The sequence below is a fragment of the Lytechinus pictus genome, chromosome 8 (genome assembly GCF_037042905.1).
Source record: "Lytechinus pictus isolate F3 Inbred chromosome 8, Lp3.0, whole genome shotgun sequence".
NCBI lineage: Eukaryota > Metazoa > Echinodermata > Echinoidea > Temnopleuroida > Toxopneustidae > Lytechinus > Lytechinus pictus.
In genome coordinates, this window is record NC_087252.1 from 34,748,755 (window position 1) to 34,769,757 (window position 21,003).

The 21,003-nt window shown below is 36.2% G+C and overlaps 1 protein-coding gene across 2 annotated transcripts in view; it reads right to left on the reverse strand.

Annotated features, from left to right (window-relative positions):
- The window catches only part of LOC129266103 (dynein axonemal assembly factor 8-like), a 35,448-nt gene that overhangs the window by 3,660 nt on the left and 10,785 nt on the right, over nucleotides 1-21,003 (reverse strand). Inside the window, exons 6-19 of one of the 2 annotated variants that reach the window (XM_064103974.1) lie at nucleotides 19,275-19,333; nucleotides 17,967-18,146; nucleotides 15,743-15,836; nucleotides 14,847-15,170; nucleotides 13,328-13,627; nucleotides 12,020-13,047; nucleotides 10,251-10,423; nucleotides 9,094-9,315; nucleotides 7,562-7,833; nucleotides 6,173-6,731; nucleotides 5,457-5,819; nucleotides 5,171-5,265; nucleotides 2,514-2,664; nucleotides 615-859 (exon numbers count right to left, since the gene is read on the reverse strand). In XM_064103974.1, the coding sequence (XP_063960044.1) occupies nucleotides 615-859; nucleotides 2,514-2,664; nucleotides 5,171-5,265; nucleotides 5,457-5,819; nucleotides 6,173-6,731; nucleotides 7,562-7,833; nucleotides 9,094-9,315; nucleotides 10,251-10,423; nucleotides 12,020-13,047; nucleotides 13,328-13,627; nucleotides 14,847-15,170; nucleotides 15,743-15,836; nucleotides 17,967-18,146; nucleotides 19,275-19,333 (4,065 nt within the window). The remainder of the gene's footprint in view (nucleotides 1-614; nucleotides 860-2,513; nucleotides 2,665-5,170; nucleotides 5,266-5,456; nucleotides 5,820-6,172; nucleotides 6,732-7,561; nucleotides 7,834-9,093; nucleotides 9,316-10,250; nucleotides 10,424-12,019; nucleotides 13,048-13,327; nucleotides 13,628-14,846; nucleotides 15,171-15,742; nucleotides 15,837-17,966; nucleotides 18,147-19,274; nucleotides 19,334-21,003) is intronic. The other variant, XM_064103975.1, reaches the window with a different exon arrangement.

The following is a 21,003-nucleotide window of genomic DNA, read 5'->3' on the forward strand; positions in this document are numbered from 1 at the left end:
CAAAACCTTCTTACAGTATATCCAGTTAATTTACAAACATATGATAATCGAGCATTTGCATCTTCAGCACTAGCAGCTTTGGAATTTGGAACTTAAGAAGTACACCTTCCCTTTCTCAGTTTAAGAGAACTTTAAAGACCCACATTTCCAATTTCTTATATTATATGTATGCTATTTTGTTATTTAGACTCTTAAGTTATTGTTGCTCCTGTAGATGTTTATTATAGTTTACTATATTTTATTGTAAGGTGCATAGAGAATTAAGTATTAATTATTATGCGCTTAATAAATCTAACATCATTATTATTATCATTAACATGTCTTGATTATTGGTAAAGATTATTTTCTCATGTCAGATGAACATCCTCAATGATTTGAAGGAAGCAAAAGCTGCCATTCCAAGGGTCACTTATAATTATAATTTGCTAAAACAGTTTGGTATGGCATCAATACTCACAAAACATCATCCAGAGTTATATACTGTACTTATTTTGTTGTTTTGTAATGATAATTTACTTCTCCATCAGTTGGTTACAAATGAAAGAATAGTTGGTCTTTAAAAAAAAAAAAAAAAAAAAAAAAAAAAACGAACAACAAAGGTTTAAATTTCTTACCAGATTGGGGAAAGCCCCACTGTATATTGAGACATACTCCTTAGCCTGAGCCTGAGTAAACCATATCATTCTAGCACCTACGACGATGAACCCACGATGACGGAGACAATCGATGACATCAACGTATCCTTTACGATGACCATTGACATTGAGAAGCTGTAGAGGTGGGGTCAACAGGATGCAGTTTGTCTGACACAATGCACTATGGGAATGAAGGGTAAGGTCAGCAGTACTAGTACCAACACCTGTATGAAAAGAAAACATGATGGTACTTACTGAGTGAGTGAATCAATGGAGGTTGATATAGTATGCTATGATATTTGGTGATGATAGTGATACCTGATTGCTAAAGAAAGAATGACTGCTTGTAAACAAGAGGAACAAAGGCTTAATCTCCTCTCCAAGGGACCTGGTTATGATGATAAATACATTAATAAATGGTGAAAGCATGCCCAGTGGGAATTAAAGAATGGTTACCAGAATCCAAAACCCCCATGTGAGTTATCACAATTCCTACGCATTTTACAATGTACTACAAATCTATCTTTACTGTATAAACCATTATGAAAAGTAAAGTGTTACAAAATGACCCTAAACACTGGATCAACAACAGTACGTTGGCTGTGGAACCAGCAATGAAGGGTTTTATTCTGCTTATTTCAAAGTTTTTCGGCTTTTTATGAAAATAAATTTTGGAGAGCTAGTATTAAAGATCATTGAACATCACAATTAATATTCTGGTACATTTAAATTGTAACATTCAATAATTTCAAAATTAGGCCTAGGACAAATACACATAAAGAGTGTGCTGACTCATACCCCTTTCACACTGCGCTTTTCCCCAGCAAAGTTCACCAGTGAAATGGCCAGTATCATCGCAGAACTTCTCCTTTTTAATGACATCGGAGGTCAATTTTTTTTTTCCCGAAATCCCCTGAACTGAGATTCTGCACGCTAGCTAGCTATTATTTCCGCGGTTTAATGCGGAAGGCTATGCTTCATGAGCGATTCGATCAATCCATAGAGTTAAATACCCTTGAACATACTTTTGTTTATTACAACAGCGTTATTTTACATGCAGAAAATGAGCCAAAAATATCTAAAGACTTTCATTTTTTTGTTTTGCTTACATTTCAAAAATATGTTGTAATTTGGATTTTTGACACCTTTTTGTAATCAGCAAGAAGCAATGTTTACAATTTTCTTTTCGTACTGCTGAGCAATGCATACACGAGGCTGATCAGCTGATAAGTATTTAACAGCCGTCATCTCCAAAATTTCACTGATAAATCAATTAGGTATCTGCAATTAATTAAAGGAGAGTACGATTAAAATTCAAATAAAAAAAGCGCACTACTTCATTGACACCAGATCTGCACTTACTTCCGCTCGAGCAAATCGCCCGTCGCCTTTCGCCAGAAGAGATGTCAGTGCGAAAGAGTACAAGTACATTTTTGTCTTCGCCGGGGAAGTGAAAAATGCATGCCAGAGAAAAATGAAGAGGCCAGTTTGAGAGGGGCTATATAAAGTCCAAGTGTCTGAGTACAGCACCTATGACATGCGCATCAACGTAGCTAATCATGAAAAGTCACAGGCTAGGCCATCATTGCCATGTCTTTAAAATTTACAATGTTTGGAATTCATTCAATTTTAGCGTAAATTTCATTTATTATCATGCAACTTGTCAAAATCAAAGATTATAGCCGTGGACTTTTGATAATCAAACGTCTCAAATCAGTTATTAACATCTGGCGAACATTCGATTAGTGTAAAACCCCTAACACGGTCAAACTTCATTGACCTTAAATGACCTTTGACCAGGTCATGTAACCTGAAACTCGGGCAGGATATTCAGAAAAAATAATGTATACGTTGGTCACAGATAAAAACTGAACTAACCTATGCTCCTTGGGCTTGTGTCTCCATTGTGTGATATTAAACTCTCAGATAAAGATAGATTGGTGTCTCCGTGTGATCCTATCCTTAGCATGAAACTTCTCTTAGAGGCTTGGCTGGATCCTAACACAGTATCGACAGCTGGACAGGTAATCTATAATCACAATAAATTTGTTAAAAATAGGAATATACTGGAGTCTTGTTATTGAACAAAATTAACATATGCCCATCTCTTGCCTATTTTAAAAATAGTTTTAAAAACTACATTATTAACACCTATAAACGCTACAATATTAATGAGCAAATTGCCTTATAGCTCACCCACATCTGTAGATATCTATATACCCTCTCGCTATTTTATAATTACTGATTATGTTAAGGTTTCGGGGGCTAATTAGTTGAAAGGACAATGGCCAATGCTGGTTTCCCCCATATTTTGAAAAGTGATGAAACAACGCTGCACCAACCTTTTATCAGACATTTATGAAAATTTACCTGTTTTTGGTAAGTATGAAAAGCTGCAAGCATCTATGACCATGGTCTGATGAAGCTCGCAGCTTTGCAAGGGTAAGTTTATCCCAAAAACTTAAATTTCATGATCGTGAACAAGAATTTTTTCCTATGTCATCACAACAATCATATGAACTTTTTCAGTGCATATCAAAAGAAGGGTAATTCATTTTTCAAAAGGTAATATGAAGAGATTATTGAATATTACATTTCAAATTAATCAAAATATGAAAGAGCAATCTTCACCTTATTATTGATACCCTATTTGTAAGGTGTCAATGAAAAGATAAAAAACATTATGGTAAATATGAAAGGTAATATTCAATAATCTCTGAAAACTAGCTGTCTCAATTTGAATTTTTATGTGTCAATACATAACGTCAGCCACTACGACTGATGAACCTAGACGTAAAATGTTTCATAGGTAATTGGTAATATACCAGCTTGGCGTTTACCAGCAAAATGCTGTCCTGCCGAGTTCCTACGGGAGTTACCACAAATGGAAACAGAAACAGAAATAATGTACAATGGGTCAAATGCATGAAAAGCAGCAACTGCTTCAAGCACAAGCAATAGCTAGCTAAGCAAAATATCATGCTTCAGCAATTGCTTTATTTCATATGCATAACCCTTTGCTAGTGCTTGGACCCTTTTCTTGCCTTCAGAAAGCAATTGCTAGCGGTTTGAACAATAGCCACGTCACCCTGGTGCAAATGCAATTCACAGAAAAGGCAGGACTCAAACTCAAGGTGTGGCAGTGCAAATTACCGCTTCTTTCCCATCTTTTCCTCAGACGTGTAAAAGTAACTTTTTTCTTTTTGATAAATTTATATATGTGGCATTTGGTTGTCACTTATTAGGAACAAAACAAGTACATGTAGGTTACAGTACACCTTGGGGTTCTCTCTTAAGGACGTTCCACAGTTATGTTTGTGCGCATTATGATCTGCGCATATTTTACACTCTGCACGCTGACGTCACAATGGATGAACAGGCGATTAATTAGCTGTGGTTATGAGCTGATTTTTCTCATCATCTTCATGCTAACTACAGATCCGATGCGTTATTTTATGAAGCTAAAAAACTGGAATTATTCCATGGACCATTAAAAAAAATATGTCTACAATTTTGACATACTTTACTCTGCAATGCTGCCAAGAATCACGATTATGACCCCGAGTTTGAATAAATGGTAGAGTGGTTTTGTTTTTTGTCTTCACATAGATACAAAGCATTTGGCACATTTTTGGTGTTTAGAAAGCACATTTTCTCTAATAAAAATACTGATAGTTTGAAAACGAGCACATGAACCCCTATTTTTTAATGTTTGCACCTCTTATGTATACCTTCCTCTACAACTTTGCAAATTTTGGTGAAAATGACATGGATTTTGAATAAAGTGCAGCATTTTTTGTACTTTTGTAGTTTTTTATTGAAATTTCACATTTTTGAGATTGGGTTTTTGTTATCTCTTACGCCATTTTTAAGAACTGACAGTGCTGTTAGACTTAAAATTGCAAACAAATAGCAGTATAAATAGATTCTCCATTCTAACAATACAACGATTAACTCTCTTGAAAAATTTGATGACTTTTTCATGTATCTTGACTGAGTAATATAGGTTTAAACTCATTGCAGTGATATTGCGAGGTCTAAAAATGCCAAATTCTTTTGAATGCGCAATTCTTAAGAACATCCATTTAGGTGAACTTTGAAGCTCTATAGCAAAAAATCAAGCACATGGACATATGTTAATTTTTGCATATTTCGAATATTCAGGTTTTAAAGTATTTATGTGCAAAGTTTGGTGAAAATGACATGGATTTCACTTTAACTGTGGAACGTCCTTAAGTGCATAAACATGATTAAAAACATGAACACCCTGATCAAGCAAACGCTCAAGCTGCTCTGACGGAGGTTGAAAAACCCAAGCAAGTGCTTTAACACACAAGCGAAATGCTAGCTTTATGCATACACTTTTTAGCAATAGCTTAACAGTCAAAATACTAGATGTCAGATAGCGATTGCTAGATCTTACTAGCAAAATCATTTGTTCACTCAGTTTTATACATACGGAATCAAGCAAAGGCCAAGCAAATGCCTAGCAAAGAGCGATTGCTACCTTTTCTGACCCAATAAAATGCACAAACCTTATCAGCCTTGAGATCTGATGTTAGTCTACAACATAATCCTTCAGGGAAGAATAGAATCTGCTCCTCAACTGCCTTCGCATACGTCATGGAACCTGCAATCATTCAAAATGTTTCATCAATTCTTACAGTTCTTATAAAGTAAGAATTAGCAGACAATAATTATAATATTATAATAAGAGAAAGTCAAAATTAATTGTTATCATATCACTTTAGATATATGCAGATGAAATGATGAAATCCACACTTGAAGACCAGCACACTAAAGACCAAACACGGTACATACCATGAAGTGCATTGTTGATTGGGTCAGCACCAAACATGCCTCTCCAGAGGAACTCATTCTTCTTCTTGGCTTCTTTTGGATTGTTTGGTCCAAGAAGACTCAATAGCTTCCTAACAGCATTCTCCCTCTGTAGGACCAGGACTAGGACTGGACCAGATGTAAGATGGTCCAGATGCATGTTACAGATGACCGAGTTCTCTGCCTCCCTCTCTGGTACCAAAGCCATGGCCTGCTGATCATTAAGGGTAAGAAGACCAAGGGCCACAATGATGAAATCTTCTTGACAAACTCGCTTGAGGATCTTGGAGAAGTTTTTGAGTGCTCCTGGTTTGATGACAAGCGTTGTTGTGATAGGTCTTGGGCCTACATGTACAAACAAAGTAAAACAAATGAAAAACAACACAAGTCCTGGTTTTGATTCTATATTCTATTAATGCTGTAGGTTCATATTGAAAAAAGGAGTAAATTCTAATAATGTTTTTTTAAGAGAAAAAATATTCATCTATGTTACAGCCAATAGAGATGGGGTAGTACAGGTTTCAAATGAGGGTTTGAGGTCATTTTTTAAAATATATTTCGAACACTTAGGAATAGAATTCAAGGATATAAATCACACACATGATGGGCTATGTATAAGTACAATATCTCATGTTTAACTCAATTTTACCAAATACCCATTTGCATCCATGAAGTCTTTAAAGCAAAGAACAACAAACCTGCTAGCATTGTCTTGAATATTGATTCTTCCACCAGCACTGTTCCTTTTGTCTCTCCTGCATTGGCCTTATACTTTGTCTTCTTTGAACTCAAGCCATGATCTTCAGCCCACGCAAACCTTGCGTTAGAGAGTTCCTCAAGGCTAGGGCTACGTAGTGGAGGCTGGTAAGGTAGGTTAGCTCTCATACTGGGATCAGCAAACAGTTCATGATCACGGAAGAACATTGATGCCTGACGGAAAGCGATCTCAGCGGATGCCGACATCAACCTTTCCATGCAGACCTCTAGTTTGGCCCCACGCCTGAAGTCATTTGGATGTGTTGGGATCTTGAGAACAGATCGGACATGGTGGAAAGCATTAATCCCACGCAGGACACATATAACAGCAGGGTTTGAGACCAGAGTATGGACACTTGGTTGCCAGCTACGGTCACCGACCTCAAACGGTGTTAACTCTTTAGCTTGGAAAGCAGTCAAGGAAGGTAAGAACTTGATACCAAGGAGTTCTAAACCTTCACCAGGATTGGCTCTAGGTGTCATCAGGTTGTTGGTGGATGTCTGGAAGAAAACACACAATGATGTGATCACTGGGCTGTTACAACAAACTCTAAAACATATATTTGGCTTCATAAAAAATACTTTGAAGTGATTTGAATACAATTATTTACAAGCATTTTGCTTAGCCAATGCTCTGAATTGAACACAGGATCAACAAAGCTATGACAAAGTTATGAAGTCTGAAACACAGGTACACTAAAAATTCACTGACAGAGATTAGCGCATGTTGGCATGAGACTTATAACTATTTAGAAATCACCCATCAGAGCACCATGCTTTCCTCAATAACTACATGACATATATGTTTTATTAATTCATACAAATACTTTGGTGGTCATTTTGTTCACCCTATGGTGTCTCAGAGGTAGAGAGTCTGTCTCATGAACAGTTGTGGGTTTCATCCCGACTGAGTCATACCAAAGACTTTTAAAATGGGACCTTTTCACAGAGGGAAAAATGCACAAAGAATTATACTATTCCCAGTGCAGTATGTGCTGCAGTTTCTTAATACAAGCTGTTTACCTAAAACTAATGCAAAAAAAAATGTTTTTTGCCTAATCATTACACTTTCTAAATTGGCAATGGCATGAAAATAACAAAATCACTGTTAAAAATGCAAATTGGTGACTTCTCATTAACATAAGCTTTTTATCATCAAGTTTGATTTGTGTTATATGTCATATCCATAATATATTATATTTCTATTGATATGAAAATGAGTATAAAATTAATGATTGTTGCCAATTTGAGGAGATAAAAAAGAATAATTTTGACCCTGTGAAAACAATGTGCCTGTAATAACAATGTTATCTCAGACTTCAATCACTTACCACTGGATAGACACCAAGCAGCTTCCCAAGAGTGTTTCCAAGGAGTTTTAATGTCTTAGCTCCTGAGAATGTAACGACAACAATCTGCTCTAACTCTGGATTAGAGTAGAATGAAGATGGTACAGACACTCCATGATACACATCATGCTCAGGGATACGACTGAAATCACCACCAAGATTGGAGAGGAGGTTGTCAGAGAAAGGTGTAACATGGAAACACAAACTGGATTTGAGGTTGGTTTCGGCATTCGCTTGGATGGATGACAGTAGACCTGTCAACACAAGATTTAAAATCAAGATTATTATCAAAATGGTAAAAGGTTTTCCCTTCAAGAGGTTTTATCAGTATACTATTACTTTCCAGTTCTCCTGAACAGTGTATAAATGGACAAATTTCTGTTTCTGCTGAAGAAACTCACCTAGGAAGGCAGCAGAATTAACACCAAGCCGGTATAACAAATTACACAGGAAACATTTTAAATCTATCACTCATAGTGGCTGACCTTGTAGATAACAGGAATTACTCTCAGAACTTTTTGGTTAAAGTGGACAGAATAAACGAGCAAGAGTTAAACTCACAATAATAATAATAATAGGCATATTTACCCAGGGTAGCCACTTCAGTTCCGAAAACTGTTCTCCCAGCGGGTCCTGCTATTATTATTACCCCAGCTTTAGCACGGCTACCTTGATTGGGCGCTCGAGCATTCAAGGAATTTCTTCCTACTGGGTACCCATTCACCTCACCTGGGTCGAGTGCGGCACAATGTGGATAAATTTCTTGCCGAAGGAAATTACGCCATGGCTGGGATTCAAACCCACGACCCTCTTTTTCAAAGTCCGGAGACTAATCCGTTGGGACACAGCGCTCCACAATCATAAGCCAAATGCTTTAAGACCTAGGACCACACGACCCTTGAATCGAGAAGTCAAGTATGTTGAGGTCATAATGTGAAATCTATGACTGACCACAGAACCCTTGAATTGATAAGCCCAGTACATGTATGTTGAGGTCATAATGTTATATATATGACTGATATAGATCCTAATCACATGATAGGCTGGAATCTATCAAATGAGCAGTCATTTATCTCAACTTACTTTACTAATGACTGGTACTAATTACTCCTTCTACTGACCAGTCATGGTTCTGAAATGAGGATGGGTTATCAAATGAGGATCCAAACCACTATCTTTTAAAACATACAATACACATAATTTTTTCTCTGGGATTAGAATAATTACCTACATTTATTACCTTTAGAACAGTCCAAACACTATTGTTAATGACTCTGGCCTGTTGGAATTATTTCAAAGATACCTTGTTAATGTGATTCCTACTAATGTCTAAGATGATGTGTATTAATTCTATTCTACTCTACCACATCTGATTCCCTTTTTTACTTTAATCTGGGTAAATCTATTGATTTAGTACATAGAGGAGGATTAAGGTTTATCATGTGGTTAGTCCAGAAAGACTGTAAAAGAGATCATGTTCAAACACTTTATTAACCACGTGTCCTGATTCCTACCTTGTCTAGATAGTTGGATCATAAGAGTATAGATTAATCCACCAGCATTCCTCATAGTATTCTCTGCTCTTAAATGAATCAAGATTGATGGGAGAGGAGGGTTAGTAGAGGCAGGTAAACCAGCTTCTAGACGCTTTCTCAACGCTTCTTCACAATTCTTGGGTGAGGTTGGAGTAGAACAAGACATTGGACTAAAGACAGAAACTTGTTTGCCCTGTAAACCTGGATATATAAAATCATTTATAACTTAGTCAAACAAGTTATAATCGATCTTGAAAATTATAACAAACTTTTTTATTTTACATTCTGAGAATTGGTTTGATTCATGTCTAATTGTTATATCTCTCATTTGTTTTATGAATGCATTTATATGGTAAAAAGCTAAATAAATAAACAATAATAATAATAACAACTATGAATATACTGAAGTCTTTCAGGGTGTAATTAGCACACAGATTTTTTTATCATTATTATTAATTTAGACTCAACAACATGTTGTCATTTTCATAATTTAGGTTTTCTTTTCTTTTCGTTTCTGTGCAATAATTGGAATTTAAAGAAATCATGAAAATTGCAGCTTATTCAACTTATCATAGAAAAAGTTTTGTTAGATATATACTAGATCTTTGGCACTAGTTTCATTAAGGTTAAAATCTAAATTTATTGTCATTACCATGGAAACCTTGATTGTGATCAACTGCTGAGCCCCATTACAATGTTAGTTGCCATAATGGCCCCTGTGCTGGTAAAACATTCCAAACATTAAGGTCAGTGGCCCGTATTCTGAAGTCAGGTTTAACTTAGACCATGGTCTATCTCTGTGCTAAAATTATGGGAAGCCAAAAGTGTCAACATTTTTATTAAGATGTATGTTTCTTATCTTCACTGTGCTCTTTCCTGATTCATCGATGTGAAGACAATCACCTTTTAATACTTCCTAGACAATTATGAATGATTTGAGAGTCAATTGAGCTGAAATATGATATCTCTACTGTTAGTGATCATGTAACGATTGGCTATCCATACTTAAACCACAACTTTAAACCTGAGTTTAAGTTAAACAAGACTTCAGAATACAGGCCATTATCTTCTCAATCTTGTTTCCCCATTTTGCTGGTCCAGCTTCAAGATTTAAAGAATTGCATTGTTTGTCTTACCTAGTGAATTAGCTCTTCTAGAGTTGAGTCTTACTCTCTTGATTCCTCTCAATTGATAACCTCTCTCCAGACAGCTTGATAAGATCATACCAAGACACATAGGAGGTACCAGAGGAGACACCGATAGAACCATATCACCACTGGTGCTGGCTACTAAGGTACTGGCTGACAACCTAAGCAAGGACAGGAATAAGGTACTAATGAACACACCATGATACTGAAAGTCAGAGCAGTGTTAATAATAATAATAGCAAATTTTTATAAAGCGCTTTTCCCAGAATGGCTCAAAGCGTGTTACAGCATATTATTACCCCGGTCATAGGATTCATTTCAATCCCGCACGAAAAGTGCACAATATCCCCTCCCTGGGGAGCATTCCTTGCATTCATCAAAGCCTCATTATGGCGCTGGTAAAATCAAACATACAATATCTTTCGCATCCTACCGGGTACCCATTTAGCACCTGGGTCGAGAGTGGCAAAGTGTGGATTAACGCCTTGCCAAAGGACGCTAGACCGTGGTGGGATTCGAACACACGACCCTCTGTTTTCAAGGCAAGAGTCAGAACGACTACACCACGGCTCATTTTCTTCTCATTGATAATTCTCATATTCATCCCATACAAAACAATTAAGGAACGCAGGAAACCTTGCAGAGAAAGACATAAAGGCCCAAATTAACAAAGATTGTTTCAATTGTACCAAGGTACAAAACCATGGACTATGCACATTCTTTCAAGCATGAATTCAGTTCCCTTTACCCATTTATAATTGAACATTGCATAATCTATGGTTTTGTATGATGGTACAACTGGAACCACCTTGTGAATTTGAGTCAAGCAGTGAGATTGAAAGGCGATATGTACAGTGTGTTTCCTTTATTCTTTTCTCTCAGATACATGTGAGGAAAAGCAATGAGAAGATGATAGCAGGACTTTTGTTATGGTGCATAATACATGTACATCCTATTTTAATTAGAAACATTATTTTTCAACATAATATAGCTGATAGATTTACTGAAGTTGCTAGAAATTATTTGAAGAATATTAAAATGCATTAAACAGGGGTGTGATTGGTCACAAATACAAAGATCTGAAAAAGCTGAAGAGTGTTGAAAAAGTCTGAAATAGAAAGAGCTCTCGTACTTTTTTGTACAGAGGAAAGCCAAACATAAGCTGAAATTAAGCTGAAAATCAAAAAAAATCTGAAATCAGCTAGAAATCTGAACTATCACACCCCTGATCAAATATAAAATAATTCTTTGACAATCTAGCTGAGATTGTGTGGTTTCATTTCTACAGGGTATTTTACAAAGAGCTAAGTCTGACTAAAAGGTGAAAGGCAACAGGTATTTAATATGTGATTTAATTGATTAACATGTGTCCCTTGAGTATGACCTGACCAATACAATAATGCACTATATACCACAAACAGAATTCCAGTCATGATTTTTTTTTCCAGATTTGAATCTTTGTGAACATCCTCTAGATTATGCAAAATATCAAAGTTAAAACATTTGTTAAATCAACATTTTTTTTTTCATTTTGACCTATGCTTCAATTACTACAAAGAGCCACAAATTAGGTGGAGTTTTCAAAAGCATACTGACATCATTAATAATGTGCTATTAAAGTGACAAGCACACCAACAAAATCAATGAGGGAAGGCATTCTTAATATACTGTGTGTGGTGAATACTCTCAAGCACTATGAAAGATGGATTTTGCATATTATGAATGATATTTATTATTATTTTGAAATATAATCTTACCCTGTAGATTCCAGGTCTTCATTGCTACTGCTTGACCAAGAATCTTTCCTTGATCCCTTGCGGTTTTTCTTCTGTTTAGGACTCTCTGATCTTACTCTCCTATCCAGCCGTGATGGTACGGAGTCTGGAGCTTCGACTAAGCGATCATTAGTACCTCTTGCTCCAAACCAAAGTGAGAGTTCATAATTGATACGGCTTGGATTCCGAGGACAGATAATAGTGAGGTCATCACGAGTGGTCCCACCATACAAGGCCATCAAGGAATAGGGATCTGTACGTTTTGCAAGTTGAGGATCAGAGGGCCCCACTGCATCTAGCCATCGAGTACGGGCCAGGTTGCCTCTGATACCAAGAACGACTACGGGCATACCTGATTCATTACCACACTGCTTTGATCGAAGGACCCGAGGACTTGATAGAAGATCTTTAGAGTTGTACATAAGCCTGAGACCAGAGATGTCAAGTCCTTCCTGAAGAAGACGATATAACACCCCTGCTTGTCTGGACGGAAAGTGATATATTGCATCATGAAAAACAGTCAAAGTGTTCTGTATATCACCATTATTACTGTATTCATCGTTAGTCAACTGGTCATATACCGCTTCCTCTGCATCCAATGTTCTCCAGAAGAAGCCTGGAGTGGATGTGAAGGCACCTTCTACTGCGCAAGGAGAAGTGCTCAGTGCCACGTAAGTAGCAAGGGGTTTGCTGCTGACTTGAGGGTATGGTGGGATGTATGTTCCAGTGTCTGTAGCGCCCTCTTGTGTTGCCTCCATGGGAATGGGTTTTAAATCTAGAGGTTCACCAGAGAACTCCTGAGCAAACCTGAAGGCAAGGGGCAGCCATGGGGCCAAGGTATGAAGGTTCTTGCTGGTAAGGAACTTGGAGACAGTCTGCTGGAAGGGGGTCATGTCCCGCACCTCGTTTCTCAGCTTGCCTTTCTTGGCTTTGATGGGTGACTGCTTTGTGGAGTCCATGCAAGGAGGTGTGATGGCCACCAATAATTGTAGTTTTCCATCTTTCCATATCTGTTGTACAACAAAGCAACATGCAGGAGTAAATCATTAAACATGAAATGAGAATAATGACTCCATCAAATGAACTTTGCAAATATATTGGTAACATAAATATCCTGGAAATCAGCCATGTTGCTAATGTAGTAGCAGCAGCAGCAGCAGCAGCAGCAGTAGTAGTACTAATCTATTGGATTTGGGAACCAAGGCTAATCTATTAACATTTGAAATTCCAACTGGTCTTATACAGCAGTTACTGACTTGTTATTATTACTAAATCCCTTGGATACTTTACCTGTTGCAGACCAAGAACTCTAAAAGGAGTATTATCTATCCCACTTGCACCACATGTAGCCTCAACAGTAGGGTCGTTTAGGTAGTCCAGGTCCTTAGGAACCAAGGACAGGAACCAAGAGAGAAGGACTATATATGTTCCAGAGATCTGGCTATCCAGCTTCTCTAAGGGTTGCTTTCCAGAGCTCTTGTGGAGGAGAATATTTCCGACCGTTGTCATGGTGACAGTAAGGAGGGCTGTTTCATGAGTCGGCTTCAGGTTTGAGGGTAATAGGTTAGATTCTGGTTTGTATGATGCTTCCTGTGTGTGAAAACAGTTCAAAAACATTATGAAATGGGAACCTTTAAATCAACAAAACACAACAAAATAACCATGTCCACCTAATGCTATAGTCACAGAAAACATGACTCCAGACCGAAAACCCGATAATATTATTACAAATGACATGAGTCAGTTGTAGTTTGTGATGTTTGGATGACTGTGGCATGATGAAGTAGAGTACTCAAAGTGCTACAGTGTATATGTACAATGAGCCTTTGTCATAGGCTCTGTCAAATTTAGTAGCTACATGTAACAGCATTCAAGGAATCCCTCCCTATATGCATACAGTGACACTTGGGTGGTGACTGAATACATGACGTAATGTTTAAATTATTTCCTTATGATGATTCAGAGCACATCAATTCATTAATTTCCTTTTTACTCTGAGCTCAAAATTTGATTCTTTCCATTCCTCTCTCAATTTGCCATTTGAATATATTTATTCAAATATTTTTGGCTGTTTTAGATAAATTTATAAACTGCTTAAACTCCTTTTTCAATTTCCAACAGACATCTTTGCCAGACATAGCATGGCCTGATGAGTGTATCATAAAACTTTACGCATGACTGGTGACGCTTTCTTACGCTGAATAATATATCCCTATGTAGCTGACTTAACACCTAAGAATATGTTACAGACGTGTGAAAAGTCATGCCATACTTTACAAACAGCTTTCTGAAACGCCCATCAGAATTGAAATGGCCTTTGTTTTGTTTTTGACCAAGAATAAAAGATAGTTCATGCATCTGACTCATTGTGTATTCTCTTAAATTCTCCATTATGACTGCTACAACATGATTAATAGTGCTTTGGATTTGATAAGGTACATAATGTATATATGACTGTCACATTATGCTCCTAGCCAAAACCAATGATAAATAAATGTTGTTGTGAAGTTTACTTAACCAAGTTAATTGTCATTATCGCAGATCTACATCTTCATTAAACAATTACATGAGATGAATTTTGTGAAATCATGAAACCCAAGCTGGAAAACGATTACACTGTAGATTGCCAATACAGATATGCACAATTATTGAAAAATTGGCTGGAATGCATGCTTATTTCGCTAATTTCTCAACAATCACACAATTTCTTTCAGAATTTTAATATATACAGACACTTATATTTCATTGGATTCTGTATGAATACATTTTGAAATGGTTATCACAACTGTCAATAAGACAAAGCACTAACCAGATCAAAGATCACATCAGTTGCCTTTGCAATCTCCTTGCGCTTTGCTGACATAGTCATCTGAGGATGTAACGTCTCAAGTTTCTTCTGAAATTTCAGATGTTCCTGACGTTCCTTTTCCTTCTGTTCCCGGAGCTTCCTGGCCAGGACCACGTTATGGTCCCGATCCTGGTCCTTCTTGTTTGGTATCTGGTCCTTGTGGTTCCCTTGGTCCTCTCCAAGACTAGTCCTGCGTTGTGGGGTAAGATTACCCTGGCTAGACGGTGACTGGGGAGGGTTTGGAGGAAGTTGAAGGTTGTAGGTTTCTCTGGGTACTGGTATTGACTAAATGAACAAACATATATCATCATTATGAATGAAGATAAATTATCAGAATATTCTATTTCTTGATATTAGTTTAGAAATCTAGTAAAGACTTTGTATGTGTCATCAAAGAAAGACTGTAAGAAAGGGGAATTACAATGAACCCAAAACAACTACAATTTTGCTTTTAATCAAAGGACTTAGCTTGATATGGAATTAAATACAGGTTTTTTACAATGCCCGATTAACAAGTGAAGGTAGACATAACTCTATGCAGTTCTGAAAAATAATTTGAATATAAGAAAAATTTAATCTCTTAGCTTTAATCAATAGGTTAAAAAAGAAATTTTTAGTCAATTTCCTAATAAAGAGAGAGATTTATTTTACTGTTTACAAAGTAAGAACTGTGTGTAATTCAAAATGTGAATCCTTGTTACTTGATAAACCATGATTGGTCAATAGAACTAATTATTCATACCAGTCATTAGCCTGTTGGCTAACATAACTGATTCGTCACGTGATTGATTTTAGCCAATCATATGATTAGTGGCCATATCATCATTATACTTTTAAGATTTGAAGAGATTTCATACCTTTACTACTGGTAATGTCTGTGTGCTGCTTTCGGTCCTCCCTTCATCATGTACAATATGTATGACTCTGTGTTGCTTAGCGACAAGGTTCCTCCTTTATACATTGATGAAAATAGGTAGTATATCCAATTAGAAGCTTGTCAGATTTGAATTATTTAAGCATGTATACTGAATACATGTACTTCATGAGAAAAATAACAATTTTTCAAAAATAAACCAATAATAAACAAGAAAAGGCAAATGATTATAAATAAATGTATCAAATATCAATATTGACTTAAATTTTAAAAATATGTCAAAAATTTTCTGAAAATAAGCATAAAATTGACCGTTCTTAAATATCAGAAGCTTTCTAAAATATCAGCATGAAATCATGTATTCAAAGCATCACAAAAAATTTCATCTCATACAGTCTAAAAGTAAAATTTGAATAAAAAAAACAGAAAATATAAGATCAAATTATACTGTAGAAGCTGTTATTTTCGCGCACAGAATTTTTCGCGAATCGCGGAGGTCCCGATTTTCGCGGGTTGTTAAATTCGCGATCGGAAGATGTAGTAAACATTTCCACAGCATTTAAAAGAAGTAAAACTAGTGCAAATCACATACAAATCTCTACTCCTCAACATCCCATTGCTGATGTGTCTTTTGTACATAAATATGTCCCTGTAAAAACAGTTACAAACTGTGGAAAAAGGTGGTTTAAATTTCATTTTTTTTACCTTTAGATCTGAAAATTCATCATGCCACAGTTTGATCTGTAATTTATAGGGTTAAGCAATCTTTATAATTTGTGTTTTGTTCTATTAATTTTTCAAAAAGTTGGTAAAAGTGCAAACATGTGGAATTTTGTGAACAGAATTTTCACCCTAAAAGCTCTGGTCATGTGACTTATGAATATTAATGAGTATGCAAATAGCTGCCAATACATGTGTATAGAGTCAATCAGATGACAATAAAATCAAATTATTTCATGGAAAATACATTTTAATATTACAGTAAGTGTATAGATATTGATAAAATAATGTTAGAAAATAGTTTAGGCTCTGATTTTGTTTGAGAAATTAAAAAAAGTGAAATTCTAGCTAACTTTTTGAATCACTAACTGTACTTTCTAAGCCTCATTTTTTGTACATATAGAGGTGCATATCTCCATTTTCTCACCATATAGTATGTTTTCAATAGCAAAGCCTTGCTGTTGGGGACATTGGCACTGACTAACAAGTGTGTCAATATTTTCGCGTGTTGTTAAATTCGCGGCCGATCGGCAATTCGCGAAATCCGCGAAAATAAAACCCCCGCGAAAATTACAGCTTATACAGTAACTGTTTTAGAATGCATCACAAGTAATGGTAATAAAGTTTTCTTTAAACTTTTATTGATAGTTTTTCTCTGGCAATGCTGCTCAAAATTAAAATATCATTTTGGCAGTAATAACTATTTCAAATGGCTTGTAATGCACAAAACAAATAGTCTTTGTTGTAATTTACTGAGTCATCTGAAATTATAATATCTGGATGCAATTCTTCTGAAAAATGTACATAATAAACGAATGTATGGAACTACACAAAAATGGTCAGTCGAATTGATCGAGCTATTTCTCATTTTGTAATATAAATTGTGAGGGTATTTATATCAGAGGTCCACTCTTTTCTTTTTATTTCTCCTTGAATATTAAATAGAATTTGAAGGCTTAGAGGAATGTAGACCTACATGCACCAACACTCATTATCATGTTCATTGTGGGTTGACAACTCTATTCTAAGTAGCAGTTCTTGCAAATGAGAATTGATCAATTTAACTGTACAATAAACCCCATCTACAGGGACAAATAAGGATTTATCAAATCACAGGAGAACTATTGTATTCAAATGAAGTTTGTAATCGAAAGAGAAAGACTAATGCACGGTGTACACTGCTATCTCTTTGGATTAAAGGAAAAGCAAATCATTGGGACAAACTAGTTTGAGTGAAAATATAAAACTCAATGTTCTAAATGTGTGACATTACACATCTTAGTCGCATTGCCTGTGTGACCCCAATATTCATAACTCTCTTATTATTGGCTACATCTTTCTAAAAATTCCATTGATCTGTTTCTTTTTGTTTTATACAATTCAATTGGTTTCAACTGTTTCATTCTCCTTTAATGCAAAGGAGCGACATCACAATAAAGGCAGAACTAGTGTGTATTACTCACACAAAATGAAATATCAATACTTACATGGGTTCTCTATCTCTGGCAGCTGCTCTCTCATTGTCACCAGTTTGATTTCCTACAGAGGTCAAAGATGACTGACCTTTGACCTGACCTAGTTTCTGCATGATCTTCCTCCTCTTCTCATGCCAACCAAGGGCAGAATCTTCATCATCACTACTGTCATCACTAGAACTGCCTTCATTCCTGTAAATACAAAGAGAACAATGCTTTAAGGCTGACATGTTTAGATGAACAAGAGCAGCAGATTTTCTTTATTTCATCTATTTTGTGGATTGTTCTTGTGAATCTTACACTTTCCTAAATTTTCAATCTTTTAATCCTCTCTCTCTTTCTATCCAAATGATTATAAAATGGCATTCACATATATAGGGTTCCCACAGAAATTTGAAAACAGAATTCCATGACTTTTCCATAACTAAATTGCTGCTTTCCATGACTTCCCGTGACGTCCCAGGAGTTATGTAGAATTTGGGATGTCACAAAACTGGGAAAATGGAAATAATGAACACCAATTATAATAGCAGAGTATGATCACAGAGTATGAGAGTTGCGAGACATGACAAACTGGAAAGCTGCTATAGCCAAGAGGTAAATGCAATTCCATGACTTTTCACAAAAATTTTCAGAATTCCCAGACTTTTCCCTGACTTTGCAAGACCACAAATTTTTCCAGGCTTTTCCATGACTGTGGGAACCCTGATATTGAACAATATAAACAAATATGTGAGCTTTAGACCTGGTCCCACTGGCCGATGGACACAAAACAGCGGACAAGGAAAATTTCGGGTTGGCTCCATCCGTTTTCATCTGCTCCAGACAATGGACAAAATGGGCGAACAATGAAATCACAGTGGACGGATGCTCAGTGGATATAGAGCATATAAAACATGTATGCAAAGAATACACAATAGATACATAATGTTTTCCAACAAACGGCAAGATTCTTTTCTGTTTTACATCCTCTCTGCATCCGTAAGTGCAGTGGGACCAAGCCTTTACCAGCTCTCATCATTATTCCTGTGGCTGCTATTAAGTCAAGCCTTTTCTTCATGAAAGGTAGCCCATGTATTCTGATAATTTATCATTTTATATATGTGAATTATATCTATAATCTATCAATTATCTAACTGTCATATTTATAATTTGATCATTTATTCAACAGGAAAAGAATTTAAGCATATCCTCTTCTGACCCCTTTTCATTATATTGAAATCTCTATGATTCATAGATTGCTATAGAATGTAAGGAAGCTCTGCAGGTTAAGAATATCTTCTTACATGTAACTCAAATGATCTACTCAATGATACTCACTGTTTAGAATGTAGCTGTAAGATTCTTTGAACTGCTTTGGATGGTGCATTGCTAGACAGCTATAAATAAGATATAAAAAAGCTGTGATTTACATGTGAACGGAACTAAAATTATAAAGTCTCTAATGCACATTTCTAATTGGTTTAACATCAAGCTGCGATAGATTTTTTGAGTTGTGTTTAATTTCAAATCATTCTGCAACCCCCACCACGTAAGACCAAAACACGTAAAAAAGATGCGAGTTGTTGCTACCCTGTTTGGCGTTCAACTATTCAAGGGATAGAGCAACTGTTATGTGATGATAAGACATATCTCACATATTCAATAATATATCAATACTTAATCAATGCTTCTGCAGGAAGTATAACAGGAAACTATATGTCTACCAATTCCAACTTTCTTAAGAAAGTATTACTCATCCATCTTTCAGCTAAACTTCTGACCACACACATTTTATGGGTTTGTTATTCACTACATTTCATGTTCTCCCTATAAGGTCGACTCCCCCAATTCAGAGTAAAGTTATGACGCACATATTGTTTTGGTCAAGCGTCCAAGGTTGACCAACACCTGTTTGGTTGTAAAGAGTCTAGACCAGACCAATATAAAAGGGGTTCACTTCTGAACCCAAATCAGAATGCAGATTGGTTTACATATTACTTTGGAGATTGTTCCAGCATACAGACAGCTACAGAAGAGTTTATATTTTATACTGCAGAACTACTTCATCTTTAGAGTATAGTCACCATCAGACTTACTCATGTTCCTGTATTATTTGTTATCATCATCATCAACTTATTTATAATCTTCAATAAATGTATATATGAACTGTACAGGCTTTGTATTGCTTCGTCTCATTTAAGTCTGGTTGAAAGTAAAAGCGCAATCGATCCAATGACAACACAACACAACATTGATCTGGGGTTGCACAATGGCTGCTGGGCCCACCATCAATAGACCAGTTCATAGATACAGCAATTTTGGTCAAATGACGTTTCATTTATTCCATTATAGAATACAAATTACAAAGCATGATGTTATGTTAGCATGCCTTACATAGCAGGATGCAGATATTGCATAGATGTAGAACAGGTGACTAGAATAGCACAAAAATGAACACCCTACGATGGTATTTCTACTTGGAATGCGTTGGCATGTTGTTATAACAATGCACATGTACTTGGCCAACTTAAAAAACCTGTCGCTAGTGGACCCATTTTTTTTTTTGGGGGGGGTTCATCTAGTAAACAAGTGGAACGCCTCTGGCAGTCTCGCCTGCATTACACAATTTAATATAGCAGCAGTACTAACTTTGAAAACTACTATGAAATAATCATTCACAAAAACATCATTCATATAATGACATAATACCACGTTCATTGACCATAAATGACATTTGAACGGAGACTTAAGACTGTCAACTACACCCATGTCCACATTTCATTCACTCTATCCATAAACTTTCAAAGTTATGATGGCACTTCAACAATTACCCCAACATGGCCTAAGTTTATTGACCTTAACTGACCTTTGACTTGGTTTTGTGACCTGAAAATCACAGGGGATGTTCAGTGATGCTTGATTACTCTTATATCCCAAGTTTTATGAACTAGATCCATAAACTTTCAGAGTTAGGATGGTAATTCAACAAGTACCCCCAACACGGCCAAAGTTCATTGACCTTTAATGACCTTTGACCATGGTCATGTGACCTGAAACTCGTACAGGA